Here is a 15,908-nt window from a genome sequence, read left to right on the forward strand (position 1 = left end):
CTAAATCACATACTGTAAGAACATCTGTGTATCTGTATTGTTTTTGAAGGTCAATAATGAACGTTCCTTTAAAAAAGGATTTTACTAATTTTTAAAGCAAGTTTGGTGCGGGGCCTCCTCCATCAGGCCCCGCCAGTGGACCAGGAGGAATACACGGTCAGCCACTGTGACGTGCTTGCCCAACACTTTGCAGATAAAATTGATCGTATTCGTTGCGACTTGGATGCCACATTGACAATGTCTGTTGATGTCCCCTTGGCCACTGCTTGTCCAGTATTGTGGGATTTTTTTCAGCTTGTGCAGCCTGAGGATGTGGACAGACTCCTTTGGAGTGTGAGGCCGTCTGCCTGCCTGCTTGACCCTTGCCCAGCTTGACTGATTAGAGCGGCCCGGGGGGGACTGGCTGAGTGGACGGGGAGGGTGGTCAACTCTTCTTTGATGGAGGGGACATTGCCGCTCGCCTTGAAGCAGGCAGTGGTTCGCCCCCTCCTGAAGAAGCCCTCCCTGGATTCCACTGTGTTGAATAACTATCGGCCAGTCTCCAACATCCCGTTTCTGGGCAAGGTAATTGAGCGGGTAGTGGCGTCCCAACTCCAGAGGGTCTTGGATGAAGCGGATTATCTGGATCCTTTTCAATCTGGTTTCAGACCGGGCTTTGGGAAGGAAACTGCCTTGGTCGCCTTGGTGGATGACCTACGCCGGGGACTGGACAGGGGGAGTGCGTCCCTGTTGGTCCTGCTGGACCTCTCGGCGGCTTTCGATACCATCGACCATGGTATCCTTCTGGGCCGATTGGCCGAGTTGGGAGTTGGAGGCACTGTTTTGCGGTGGTTCCGCTCCTACTTGGAGGGTCGGTCCCAGATGGTGGTGCTGGGGGATGCCTGTTCGACACCCTGGCCCTTGAGGTGCGGGGTGCCGCAGGGTTCAATTCTGTCCCCCATGCTATTTAATATCTACATGAAACCGCTGGGAGAGGTCATCCGGGGGTTTGGAGTGAGGTGTCATCAATATGCTGATGACACCCAGCTCTATCTCTCCTTTCCTCCAGACTCCAAGGTGGCGGTTGAGGGCCTGGAGCGCTGTCTGGAAGCAGTGAGGATCTGGATGGGGGCTAACAAGCTGAAATTAAATCCGGATAAGACAGAGGCTCTCCTGGTTCGGAAATCCTCGATGCAGGTGCTGGATTATCAACTTGCTCTGAATGGGGTTGCACTCCCTCTGAAGGAGCAGGTTCGCAGCTTGGGGGTCCTCCTGGATTCGCAGCTGCTCCTGGATTCCCAGGTGGCGGCTGTGGCTAGGGGGGCCTTTGCTCAGCTTCGGCTGGTGCGCCAGCTGCGACCGTACTTGGATCGTGCAGACCTGGCCACGGTGATCCATGCCACGGTGACATCGAGGTTAGATTACTGTAACGCGCTCTATGTGGGGCTGCCCCTGAAGACGGTTCGGAAACTACAATTAGTACAGAATGCGGCGGCCCGTGTGGTCACCGGAGCCAGGCGGTTTGACTCTGTCAGCCCGCTTCTCCGGGGGCTGCATTGGCTGCCCATTCGTTTCCGGGCCCAATTCAAGGTGCTGGTTTTGACCTTTAAAGCCCTATACTGCTCTGGGCCAGGATATCTTAGAGACCACCTACTCCCGTACAATCCGGCTCGCCATCTCAGGTCATCAGAGAAGGCCTTTTTGCAAGTGCCGCCACCCAAGGAGGTCTGGGGGGTGGCTGCAAGAAATAGGGCCTTCTCGGTAGTGGCACCAACATTATGGAACTCCCTTCCCCTTGACTTGAGAATGGCTCCCTCTCTTGAGAGCTTTCGGCGAGGCCTGAAAACACTGTTGTTTAAACAAGCCTTCTGATTTCTGGCCTTCTTAACTTTTTATACATCTTTTAGTTTTACAGGCTTGATTCCTCGGTGATCTGCTCTTTTACTCTTTTAATCTGACTACTGTTTTTATGGCCCTGTAGTGTGTTTTTAAATGTTTTTATCTGTTTGTATTAATGTTTTTAAATTCTATTGTTTTTAATATGTTGTTAGCCGCCCTGGGTCCCGTTAGGGAGAAGGGCGGGATAAAAATAAAGTTTTATTATTATTATTATTATTATTAAGTTTTAATCTGGCAAATGAAATCAGCCACCAGCCCTTTTTCTTTAAAACGCAGTGGCGCTAATAGCATGACACCTATGTACATGTAATAGACGAGCGAAGACACATTATATGACCCATTTTTGCAAATAGGGATCCTATGCTGTCAACTGTGCATGTAGGGAGTGTACAACATCCAGAGAATAGTTTGTACAGTCTTGGGTCTGGTGGTGACAGAAGTTAATTAGTTGTCAATCTTTTTACTAATTATATACTAAAGAGGCTGCAGTATGTGTGTCATCATTTCTAAACAGTGGCAAGTGAGCTACCTTCCAAATGACAGGAGAAATGCATTTCCTAAGATACAAAAAATACTGCCATTTGAACGTGTGGATAAGTCACTTTCTGCAACTGAAAAGCCTACTTGATAGGAGACATGCAGACTCGGCACAGCAAATGAAAAATAGCCCCCTTTCCAAGTAGTCCTCACTGTGAGTGCATTTTCAAAGTCCACCTGCTCTTCCAATCCAAAGGACTGGAATGTATGAACAGGCCATACTTCAATCTCCTATTTAGTCTGTTTTGCAAAGAGTTCAGAAAGGCGCCATTTGCCCATCACAATGGTAAACTTGAGAGGTACCCTGAGAAGTTTCAGGTCCCTTACATCTGTTTTATTGTCAAAACATAGAAAGATGAGCAATTTACTTAGCCAAATATAACTAGGGTAATAGAAATTTCCAAGAAGCGGAAACAGGAACCATTACAATATTTTAAAAGAAGACTTAAGGAAATCCAGAACTGATAAAGGTAACAAACACATTTGAAACAATATTTGGTAATATATAGTAATGTAGTTATAACAAATGTGAAGTGTCATCTTAATCACCACTTCAACACACTCCACGCACAGGAAAATATTGAAAAATATAAAGTGCTGATGCAAATAACCGAAGTGAAAAAATGAATGAAGTGAGATGTAACATGCAAAGCACACAAGCAAACACAGCCTTACAGAGCTATGATGTGAACCATTCACAGCAAACACATTTGTTAACATCAGAATTGCTCCTGATTACAAGACCTGTAATTGTAAAATTAGCTTTCACACTAATCTAATTTTTAATATGCTGAGATCAGATTGTAAATCAATTTGACAGGATTCCTCAGCTTGGACACTTAGCATATTCAGATTTTGCCGTTGTGCTCAGCACTGTATGTTGAAAAATTTGAAAAAGGTTTATACAGCATATCACACTGCTCCCCAGCAGGAACAGTGTCTGAACACATCCTAAGCGTAAAGGACTTGAGATATACAGAGGAACACACAAAGCCCATTACCACAAAGGTAGACCCATGAATTGTAAGAAAAACCTGATGATCCTAGGGAAAAAGAATGGAAACAGATTAAGCTAGTTTAGCATGATTGTAACAATCAATAGCTGAAGAAACTTAGATCCCAACACCAAAGACTTGTTAAGAAGGATGTACAGTGGGAAACAATTTCATGGAAGTACATGAAATGTTAGCTTTTGGGTTGCTGTTTTTTTTACCTTGTTCAAAAAACTGTGATCGCCTTTTTAAGTTTTTCAAAGAAATAGGTTCTGTGTCTATTTGAAAAAAATATGGAGATATAAAACAAGTCAGCATGGTGTGCTCTGATTTTATGCAATATCTGTGTATTGGCTACACACTGGTCAGATCTTTCAGGTGCCTGAAATAAGTGTCAGGTATCAGAATAAGGGCACAATCCTAACCCCTTATGTCAGTGCTTTCCAGCACTGGCAGAGCGGTGCCAATGGGATATGAGCTGCATCCTGTAGTTGGGTGTCACTCACAGAGGCCTCCTCAAAGTAAGGGAATGTTTGTTCCCTTACCTTGGAGCTGCATTGCCCTTATGTCAGCACTGGAAAGCAGTGACGTAAGGGGTTAGGATTGCGCCCTAAGTTGCATTGGAACAAACAGCTTATCACTGTTCACAGTACAAGCATTTATATAGCTCATACTACAGAAGTTAATTATAGGCATAAGGTTACAGAACCTTTGACTTAATACTTTAATCCAGCATCTCCAACCCCATAAATCAGGGATTGTCTCAGTATTTAAACACAGCCAGAGGTTGTGCAGTAGACAGAACTTTGGACATGAATCAGTTCAAATTTCTATACAGTCATGAAGCTCATTGGAAAGTGTGGTAGATCATTATCTCTTTTCTAAGCTGGTTAGGGCAGTGGTTCTCAAACTGGGGTGTCACAATGCCCCAGCCCGAGAGCCCTGGACCCTGCATCCTTAAGGGGCAGGGTGGGGAAGGCAGAGACACGATGACCAGTATCACGCGTCTGATCAGGACACAGGGGCACGCTGCCACTCCCCACCACCTGCAGCAGCCTCCAGGGGGTCAGGGGAGCCCAGTGCCAGCCTCGGCAGGGCTTCCCACGCAGTGCAGACCCCTCCAGAAGGCCATCACGACCACTTCTGGTTGTGCGATCAAGAAACCGGAAGTGGTCGTGATCACCTTCTGGAGGGGCCTGCGCTGCATGGGGAGCCTTGCTGAGGTTGGTGCCGGGCTCCCCCAACCCCCGGGAGGCTCCTGCAGGCAGCGGTGAGTGGCAGCGCACCCCAATCAGAGGCGCAATGCTGGACATCATCTCTGCCTTCCCCCCACCCCCATGCCTTCTGAGAAAAGATTTAGTGGCTCTCAAACCCTCCCAGAAAGTTTGAGAACCACTGGGTTAGGGTAAAGGGTTATTGTGAAGATATATGTGGCTAATTCCACATATACTGCCCTGGACAATGGTGGGATACAAGTGTTGCAAATAAAAACATATATCCACTAAGGCCTGGAAGTCTTATAACTGAACAGCTCTTGTATCACTCTAATTTTTATTTCAGTTATGTATCCCACTTCTCCTTCTTACAGCAATTCATATGGAACTTCCAGGCAGTTTCCCATCCAGGAACCGACCAAACTGAGACCTGCTCAGCTTTAATAATGGCAGAATCACCTGCCCTTAGACCTGCGAATACAGTACTGTTTCTCAAACGTTCAAGGTTTCAAATCCTATCAGTGTGCTGTAGGCCAGCGTTTTAAAAAAAATTCGTATTACAGGAGTATGGTCATACTAAGCTCCGTTTCTACAAAAACATCATAGAAAGGGACTGCAGAGGAGGTGCACCTAAACTGGGATAAACTCTAGCTATGCAAACAGATCAAGTTTCCCTTCCTTTGACTTCCTCACAAACATTTAACTTTAAAAACATTAACCCTATATATTAACACAAAGCACTATATATTAACATTATATTAAAACCAAGCACCAAGCTAGAGAGTTGTGTGGTACACATCATCTAAAAAAGGTTCAGATGTGGTCTTTTCTTAAAATCACTGAATATTCTTTATGCTTTCTTTCAAAGAAAAGTTAAAGTAATCAAATGAATTGGTTATAATCTGCTACAAGCATTGCTGCTAAGAGTTAAATTTCTGAATCAGTGCCTTCTTATTCCTCTGCTCTCATTCATACCAAACACATGCCCACAGTCAGTCATGCAGAAATAAAGGAGCTAGCTGTCATTCTGTTAGTAGTTCTTTATATGCAATGCTTTCTGAACAGAAATCAATTTGTCTCTTGCTTGCAACTGTTCTCATAAAAATGTCAATTTTCTTGGGAAATTCAAATTTCAACTGTGCTCAAGTCCAATTGTCCCATGTTCTTTAGAAATAAAGCAATTTTAGTATATAACACAGTGTTCCTGATCCCCCAACTGTCAATTGAAAACTCTGGCAGGTTTACCTTTTTGCTCTTTGGGACTTGCATCACTTTGCATTCCATTCACTTTTGTTTCTGTGTTCTGAAAAAAAGACAGAATATAAGTTAATATATCATAATTCCATGGCTTTAACTTTGGGGTTTCCTCACCCCAGTTCTTCACAGGCTAGTTTTGGCACTTCTCACTAGCACTGCTTATACTTCATAAATAATTTACTTTCTAATAAAAGGGAGCATAATCGGATTAATTACTTGCTGAAAGCCAATGCCCTGAAAGGTTGCAACAGTAATTTCTGGTTCTACACTTAAGAGGTTTGAGAATTAATTTTATATAGAGTCATGAATTATTTGGAATAAAGATATTCATCTGAGCTACAAACAGGTAGACACAGTAGAGAACAGTATGGAAAAGGCTGGCATGGAATTTTCCATATGAGCCTGATGTTCTATGTGAAATTCCATTATATCTCTTATCTTGCCCAAGGTGCTACAAGACATATCAGGGTGTTATCACAGCCATCAATTTAAAATTCATGGGGTACAAGTGTAGGCATCTGGAATCAATTTAATTCAAAGCATGAGAGACTCCTTTTGCTGGTGCTTAAGGAAACAGAAAGGGACTCATACCCAAGCAGCAGGACACACCTACCCTCAGAGGAGGATGACTGGAGTGGTGAAACAAAGGGAAACAGCAAGCCACTTCTAGTGCATTTCTCATGGCATGAGTACTTTTCTCATGAAAATGACTGCCTCAAGTTGCTCAAACATATATCACTCTTGCATGTACTGGTATGGAATCTGTTGTTTTAACCTCATCAGCAGGTGAGGCAAGAACTTGTGCATAAGGCCATTACAGTATTTCATTAACAGAAATTGGAGAGGCTTGACTGACACCACTTGCATATTTCATTGGAAGAGTTTAATGTGGAAATCCTCTACCCATACCCAAATAGTAATTTCTATTTCTATGGTCAAGGAATTCCAAGCTTGTATCCTTGACAATAATGTACATTCCCTCCTAATTAAATCAATCTGTTAAGCTCATGCCAAGAAACAGTTCCTGTTTGTGAGAGGAAAACTTCAATTCACTATTCCTGTTCACTCTGGTCATCATGTAATAGTGATGGAAAAAACAGCATTTTTTAAAAAGTGTTATAGCCTACAGAAAAAAAAAAGATTTTTTTCATTGTCTAAGCCATGGGTGTCCAAAAACCAGCCCAGGGGCCATTTGCGGCCCTCAGGGACCCCCAATCCGGTGCTTGGGGAGCCCTCAGTCTCCAATGAGCCTTAGGCTCTCTGGAGACTTACTGGAGCTTGCCCTGGCCCATGCGACTACTCTCAGTGCAAGGGCCGACTGTTTGTCTTCTCACAAGAGCTGTGGGCCACAGGCTCCCTCTGCTGCTTGCTGTTTTATGTCTGTGAAGCAGCAGTGGCAGCAAAGAAAAGGCCAGCCTTCCTTTGCGCAAGGTCTTTTATGGGTCTTGAGCTATTGCAAGACCTTCATTCATTCATATAAGTTCCATCTCTAATATATTCATTTATGTAAATTTATTCAAATTTAAAATGTAAATTCATTTTTTCCCTGCCTCTAACACAGTGTCAGAGAGATGATGTGGCCTGCTAAAAAGTTTGGACACCCCTGGTCGAAGCCAACTACTATACCCACAAAAAATAGACCTATTCTCTATTGCAGGGGTGGGCAAACATTTTGGCAGGAAGGCCACATCATCTCTGACACTGTGTCAGGGCTTAGGAAAAAAAAAGAATCAATTTACATTTCCAATTTGAATAAATTTACATAAATGAACACACTAATAATAATAATAATAATAATAATAATAATAATAATAATAATAATAATAATAATAATAATAATAAAACTTTATTTTTATCCCGCCCTTCTCCCTAATGGGACCCAGGGCGGCTAACAACATATTAAAAAACAGATTTTAAAAACATTAATACATAACAAACATTTAAAAACACATCACAGAGGCCATAAAAACAGTAGTCAGATTAAAAGACAGAATAAAAGAGCAAGTTACCGAGGAATCAAGCCTGTAACAAACTAAAAGATGTATAAAAATGTTAAGAAGGCCAGAAATCAGAAGGCTTGTTTAAACAACAGTGTTTTCAGGCCTCGCCGAAAACTCTCAAGAGAGGGAGCCATTCTCAAATCAAGGGGAAGAGAGTTCCACAATGTTGGTGCCACTACCGAGAAGGCCCTATTTCTTGCCTAGAGTTTGAAACACACAAGGAGTTTGAAAACCGCTCTAAGTTCCTGAGGGGGCAGAGGGGAGGCAGCAATGCGATCCCCAGGATCGCATTGCTCAGGGGGCTGCCAGGGCTTGGGTGCACTTACCTGAGACTCCTGCAGCCTCCTGGGGGTGTGGGGAGCCCCATGCAAGCATCTGCAGGGCTCCCCGAAGCTCCAAAAGTGAAAGTGGAGCGATCGCGCCTCCGTCTCCTGGCTGCCCCTGCCCCTTAAGGTGGCAGAGGCCAGGGTCCATAGGCTCGGGCATTGCAAAGCCCCAGTTTGAAAAGCCCTGCACTAGACTACAGGACTTACATGAATGAATGAATTTTACTGAGCTTATTTATAATACATATGAGAACTATAATACAGGTGTGTAGAACCACATGAGAAATATGAACTGTTTGTCACACACTTCTTACACAGTGAAAACATAAAAACCAAGCCAGACCAAGCCAGAAACACAGGCAGACATAAATTGTTCAAAAGCAATTGTGTGTGTGTGTGGGGGTGGGGTGGGGTGGGTGGTTAAAATAATGCCCAGGGAAAAACAGAAAACACATGGAGACTTCCTCTAACCTGGCCCACAGCTCGTGTCTGACAGCTGCAACTGGCGATCACAGGTCAGCACAGGTTCCAACAGTCTCCGATGGGCCAGAAGCTCATTGGAGACTGTGGGCTCCCTGTGGGCTAGACTGGGGGTCCCCGAGGGTCACAAATGGCCCATGGGCTGGGGTTTGCCCACCCCCCACTCTATTGTATGAACTCACAACATCCAATGAGGTTTTTCCCCTTCCCAATGGTGTTATCTTAGAAGTGTTATACACTATCAGTTAAGTTTTGCACTTTATTTCACCATCCAATACCCAGAAAACAAAAAACATCCCTCCCAAAGACTCACTTACATCATTCTGGAAACTGTTTTGCAAGTCTTTTGGTGCAGATATACTGGACGTTTGGGCTGAAAGATGGTCTCCAGATGTTGCATCAATCCATTTGCTTTCAGGTGTACCTATAATGTCGGTAGCCATACTGGTGAGATTGAGGATTTTGTGCCTTGCATATGGCAGGGAAGGCTGGTCTTTGCCCCAGTCTGATTGGCACATGGATGAGATCAAAAAAATTAAAAGTAGACAGGGAGATGTCAAAGTAAGGAAAAAAGAATTAATGAAAATATATCCAAAAAAGAGCACACATAGAAAAAGCTAGAAAGAAAGACAGATGAAGAAAGAAATGAATTGGAATTTGAATGTTGAAGAACTCGTTAGGGCTTTTATGAACAGACCGCCTTCCCCAACAAAGCAAGAGTTAGTCAAAAGCAAGCACAAGAAACAATAGCAAGTTTACTAAATAAGGAGTGGAACAGGAACATATTACAGTGTGAGGATATTTGGATGGGGGAATGACAGGGCTACAGAGTGGCTCTCATTCAATTCATAGACACTCTTCAGGTAACAGGACCACAGAATGAATAAGCATCCTATATCCTTTCTGCATATCTGCAAAACCATCAAAAAATTCAGTATGGGACTCTATTACCAGACCTGGTAGCACAAGAAACACCAGTGAGTCGATTTTATTTTCTACTCAGGGTTACTGTATTCTTTCCCATTTAAAGGAAGTAGACTTGCTAATGCATTCACATGCAACAGCACAAGGACAAAACAACAAGTGTAAAAGCCACAAATGCTGTATTCGTTACAGCAAGAGTACTAGCAAAAAGCATTTCATTTCCAAAGAAAAGGTTACTGCTGCTGCAGCAGCTGTGGTCTCTATGAACACAAGACTCATTCATCATAGCAAGTTGATGCAAAGAACAGGTACCTCAAAGGTCACACTCAGTTGCCCTGAACAACAACTCACCCTTCTTTCCATATCGTCTAACATCCATAACAAGGTTTCCAGTTTCTAGTGCACTGATGATGGCTGCTTCCCACCGACCCTGATCCATCTGTGAAAGCTTTGTGCCATTGAGAGACAAGATTTCATCCTCAACATTCAATTGACAAAAGTCTGCAGGGCTACCTAACAGTTACAGAAAAAGGGGGAAAACACACTTAGATGTGCATCAGCAATATCATGACCAAATCAGCAGGTGAATTTTTTTTTTAAGTGTCCATTTTGGGTGGCTTGTACAGTTTAAGACTTTTTAAAATCTTAATGTGCTTTTCATCTCCAGACAAACCACTGCAAGAACCCTCTTTGCAAAACAGTGATACAGAAGTTTTAGCAACCACATGATTCAGAGCAATATCTACAATTCAGCTTCATTGTCAGACCCCCTTTTGTGGCAGGGTCTGACACATACAGTCAATATACACCCCTCCACAAAATATTCTCTGCTCCCGATAACTAATTCTATGTAAACAAACTAAATACTATGCATTCCAAGATGCAAGGAGCACAAAGAATCTTAACGATAATTATATAAGTATGTATGCCAAGAACAATTTAGTATTTTTACAAACAAGATGGATTGCTTTAAATATGAACACAGATAATTGAGATGTGCAAGATACTTTTGCAAATGGTTAATAGGGAATTTTTCTCCTGCATAAAAAAGACCAACTGGGATAATGCAATAAATGAATGTTAGTACATGGGCAAACACACACATTCCTACCACAATCCTCTGAGAGGGGCTTGAATGAAAAGATTTTGTGCCATTATAGAACACTTCTGTAAGGAACATCAGTCACCAAATGCTTGCCATTCTGATAAGGATTATTTGATACACTCTCTACTGCTGTGAAGCCTCAGCTTGTTAGTTCTGATTACATTTGTTTTAATAATGCTAAGGAGTTGCTAAAGCACAGCAAAGAGATGAAGTGACAATATGATGGAGCAATTTCCCACCCAAGATCAAAAGCTACTCATGACTTCAGTTATAGGCTGTGGGGAAAAAAAATGTTTTAACACTGGAACTACAGCTGTGGACACAGGCCTTGGCTTTAACCACTCCAATACAACCTCTGAGTAATATATGAAACTTCTTGCTTCCTCTCGCTATTTACTACAGTATGTGCCAAATTCACAATGTTCTTTCTTGTCATCACATTTGTTAGCCGCTTTGAGGACTTGGCATAAAGCTGGATAGAAACTGAAAAAGTAAGAACATGTATTACAGCCTCTTTCCAACAAGCTCAACAGACTTAACAAATGAGGTTCTTCAGTTACTATCCCAACATCCCTGTAAGACTGTCTTGGATTAAGTCCTCACTCATGCATGAAGCTGGTTGAAGCCAAGCCAAGCTTTGACTACACCATACCAGCTGTCAGACACACTGTAAGACAGAGATGCAAAAACTTGGTAGTAGGAATACATGCTTTGCTTGCAAAAAGGCTCAGGGTCAATACCCAGCATTTCCAATTTTCCCATATACACCTTATGCAGTGGTTTTCAAACTGGGGTGTCGTGACGACCCAGCCTGAGGGCCCTGGCCTCTGCCCCCTTAAGGGGTGGGGGCAGCGAGGATGCAGGGAGGAGGCAGTGACGCAATCCCCACAATTATGTCGCTCAGGGGACTGCAGAGGCTTGGTTGCACTTACCGGAGCCTCCTGCATCCTCCCAGGGTAGAGGGGAGCCCTGTACGATCATCTGCAGGGCTCCCTGAAGCTACGAAAGTGGAGCAATCGCGCTCCGCCTCCACAAAACCAAAAGTGGAGCGCAATCACTCCACTTTCACTTCTTAAGCTTTGGGGAGCCCTGCAGACGGTGGCTCAGGGCTCCCCGCACCCCGGGGGCTGCAGGAGCTCTGGTAAGTACAGCCAAGCCCCTGCAGCCCCTTGAGTGACGCGATCCTGGGGATTGCATCGCTGCCTCCTCCCCGCCCCTGCAAGGATTTAGAGTGGTTCAAACTCTCGGAGAGAGTTTGAAAGCTCCTGGTCTTTTTTACTGAGAGCTGAGGGGATGAGCTAGAAGGAGTTGATCTGTCTTAAGTGCATTGTCCTCTGGTTTTGGTACAGCACTAGCTCAATGATCAAAGGAGGTATCCTATAAGTTAGTGTTTCTCAAACTGTGGGTCGGGACCCACTAGGTGGGTCACGAGCCAATTTCAGGTGGGTTCTTTTATTTTTAATATATTTGACTTGATGCTACCATGGCATATGACTACATTTGGGGAATTGTTACAGGCCTGTACTTTTAACAAGCTACTATGTATCTTCTTTTAACAATGAAAGTACATGGGACTTACTCCTGGGTAAGTGTGAGTAGGATTGCAGCCTAGGATTGTTAAAAATTTTCCTGCTTGATAATGTCACTTCCAGTGGGTCCTGACAGATTCTCATTCTACAAAGTGGGTCCCAGTGCTAAATGTGTGAGAACTACTGCTTTAAGTATTCCAACTATAAGTATTTCATTCCATCTATAAGTATTCCATCTACTAGACTTCCTATGCCAGGCCCAATTTTGAGTCTTTGTGTTTGGTACTGGGCAAACTGATAGCGTGTTTACTATCCCACTGACCAACAGAATGGGGAGGTTAGGAAACCTCTCACTAACCACACACTCACACTGCAATGTGTACACAACTATCTCATACAGTACTCAAGGTTCTTTAGCTATTACATACATTAAGGGTGCAATCCTAACTCATGCTGCAACAGGCAGGCAATTCCACCCCATGCTCAAAAACGCCCCCTCCCTGCTTCTGTTGCTCCCTCCCACCGCCTTCTCCCACCCCCTGTGCTGGCCTGCCTGGGTCACCACAAACTCACCCCGTCCCAGCACAGTTCCAGCAAGCACATGTCTGCACTGGCTTAACTGTGCTTTATGGCTTGGGAGCCGGTACTTGTGCTGGTGGGGGGGGGGGTTGATTGCAATAGTTGTGTGGTTATTTTCCATTAATACATACTTAAATCATTTTGTTTAAAAGAAGCACAAAGCAGAAGTGAAACTTCCACACTAGGGCTTTCTCTGATTTTCAGGACAGCATGCTACTGCTCTACCAAAGCCTCTGTAGTGTCTGACTGGATTGCTGTCTAGGTGCCCTTTTTATTATGGATTGCTCTAACATTTTTGGCAGAGAACTTCTAGTAACTTGGCTTTCTGCCTTGAGTCTTCAGCCAAACTCTGTGGAACTCCACTGCAGTAGTTACAGAAGGTATACTTGGCATTCAGCCCTGTCTCTCACTATCCTTCTATTGGCAATGTGTTTTCTTGTCCATGTTTTCGTCTTTATAATTAACCACTCTGCAAGCCTATGCTCTAAAAACCCTTAGTTTCAATTTACATCTGTTTTTCAACCAGTTTAGAGAAGGGTTCAGAGACTTTTCCTTTAGGCCCTCTTTGGTATGGATCCTCTAGCCTGATTGTCATTCCCCCCCCCCCCCCCAACATAGAAGCTACAGAAAATTTTTGGGTCAATTTGAATCAGAAGTGCTGAAACAATGGTTAGGAGTGCAGCATTGCGGGAACAGGCAAACCCACCATGGGGAGGGGGTACAGCGCCAACTGGCTCATTAGAGTATTAGCCATTTACTTCACAGCACATCACCGGGGTGAGTTTGAGGGCAATGGGCAGAAGAGGTCAGCACCTTCTTCTGGTTCACCTATAGACATCACCTTCATACCCCTGCTGTATACCAACATTCTAACACAAGGGTTATGCTTGTCTAGTTAAGACCCACTTTTCACTTTTATACACATTCAAGCTTCCTTTAATAACCTGGACATTCTGTCCCATTTGTTGTTCATACACATGGCAACACATTAGGCAATTTTCTTTGTTTCTATATGAAGTATAGGGAGATATACATTATATATGAAACCCACCAGATCAGGTAACCAGACAGTTTAGTTCCACTGGAAAGAAATTCTAAAATGTTGAAAACATTCGATAATGGCAAGGAGATCAGTTAAAATTCCAGACTTAACTAAAAACTCCTATGCCAACTTTTTAAAATTACTGATACTACCAACATTATTTTATTTAAGGAGTATTAAACAGTGACAGTAACTATGGTACTGAGGTATTTATAGTATAACTATTAACAAGGGAAAGGACAACACACTGTAAAAAAAAGCAGATAATCTCTTTTGCATGGATTCCGCATTTGTCTCTTCTGACAAATGTGCTAAAATAATAAGAAAAATGGACCTATGTGCAAAAGGTTAAGAACATAAGAACAGCCCCACTGGATCAGGCCATAGGCCCATCTAGTCCAGCTCCCTGTATCTCACAGCAGCCCACCAAATGCCCCAGGGAGCACACCAGATAACAAGAGACCTCATTCTGGTGCCCTCCCTTGCATCTGGCATTCTGATATAGCCCATTTTTAAAATCAGGAGGTTGCGCATACAGATCATGGCTTGTACCCCGTAATGGATTTTTCCTCCAGAAACTTGTCCAATCCCCTTTTAAAGGTGTCCAGGCCAGACGCCATCACCACATCCTGTGGCAAGGAGTTCCACAGACCAACCATACACTGAGTAAAGAAATATTATCCTTTGTCTGTTTTAACTCTCCCAACACTCAATTTTAATGGATGTCCCCTGGTTCTGGTGTTATGTGAAAGTGTAAAGAGCATCTCTCTATCCACTCTTTCCTTCCCGTGCATAATTTTGTATGTCTCCATCATGTCCCCCCTCAGGCGCCTCTTTTCTAGGCTGAAGAGGCCCAAACGCCGTAGCCTTTCCTCATAAGGAAGGTGCCCCAGCCCAGTAATCATTTTAGTCGCTCTCTTTTGCACCTTTTCCATTTCCACTATGTCTTTTTTGAGATGCGGTGACCAGAACTGGACACAATACTCCAGATTCTATCTTTGATGAGGCATTCCACCATCTTACCCAGTATAGATGTTAGGCTGACCGGCCTATAGTTTCCCCCTTTCCCTTTTTAAAAAGGGTTAAAAAGGAGTTTGAAAGGATGTCCAGTTCAATACAGATGTTCTATGCATTCTAAACCTTTACAATTAGGAAAAGTTTTTTCTGCAATTACAGAGTTACAATGCAGAATTAGCATAGTCTTAAAAGGAAATATATATACACCGGAGAGTAGAAACTAACTCTATAACAAAATGCTAAAAATGTTTGCTTCTAAGTCCTAAGTTTCCTCTAATCATTTTGTATCATTTTGTTTTCACCATTCACCCAGCACAATCCTATCTGTGTCTACTCAGAAATAAGTTCTAAAATGGGACTCACTCAATGGGGTACGTGAACATAAGATTGCAGTCACAGCCACTTTTCTTTGTTCATATTCACTCAACACGAATTATTCATATCAATTTAAGCAACTGTTTCCTTTCCAATTTCAATTAACTTCCTCAAGTCAAGTACATTAAGTGTTTAAAAAATAATATTTTACCTTCTTCTATTGACTTTACAAAGACTCCAGAAGGATCCCACTGTGTTGTAAACCCAAAATTCCGACTGCTGCCTGGTCTCTGGTTTATACTGATTCTCATATCACTGTACTGGTCCTGTTTAAAAAAAGAAAACACATACACATACACTCAAAACATGACACTGTGGTATCTGGTGTCAAAAGGCACCTACATGGAAGAAAGTCTATTTCCTAAATAAGTGAGACTATTTGTAATGTGGACTTTTCAATTATATATCAAGTACTTATAAATGCCTTCTGTGCTAAAAAGGGTAGTTAGTGTTTTATCTTGGCAACTAAAGTTTAAATTTGTATTGATACAAAAACAGTGTCTTAGATGCTTTGATGGGAATCTTACAATTCTTAAAATGAACTTCACAGGGGATGAAAAATTAATCACTGATATGCATGTCACCCAAGATGTAGTCCAACACTGAAATAGACATTTTTTATGTTTTCCCTCTTTAAGTCAGGATATGGAATC

The 15,908-nt window shown here is 42.9% G+C and overlaps 1 protein-coding gene across 3 annotated transcripts in view; it reads right to left on the bottom strand.

Annotated features, from left to right (window-relative positions):
- Positions 1 to 15,908, bottom strand: part of LMO7 (LIM domain 7) — a 95,928-nt gene that overhangs the window by 21,408 nt on the left and 58,612 nt on the right. For 2 of the 3 annotated variants that reach the window (XM_066622470.1, XM_066622471.1), the window contains 6 exons: positions 15,407 to 15,521; positions 9,960 to 10,121; positions 9,002 to 9,189; positions 5,867 to 5,924; positions 3,629 to 3,685; positions 3,417 to 3,458 (listed from right to left, as the gene is read on the bottom strand). In XM_066622470.1, the coding sequence (XP_066478567.1) occupies positions 3,417 to 3,458; positions 3,629 to 3,685; positions 5,867 to 5,924; positions 9,002 to 9,189; positions 9,960 to 10,121; positions 15,407 to 15,521 (622 nt within the window). The remainder of the gene's footprint in view (positions 1 to 3,416; positions 3,459 to 3,628; positions 3,686 to 5,866; positions 5,925 to 9,001; positions 9,190 to 9,959; positions 10,122 to 15,406; positions 15,522 to 15,908) is intronic. The other variant, XM_066622472.1, reaches the window with a different exon arrangement.

This window comes from Tiliqua scincoides, chromosome 3, assembly GCF_035046505.1.
Source record: "Tiliqua scincoides isolate rTilSci1 chromosome 3, rTilSci1.hap2, whole genome shotgun sequence".
In the NCBI taxonomy this organism is placed as follows: Eukaryota; Metazoa; Chordata; class Lepidosauria; order Squamata; family Scincidae; genus Tiliqua; species Tiliqua scincoides.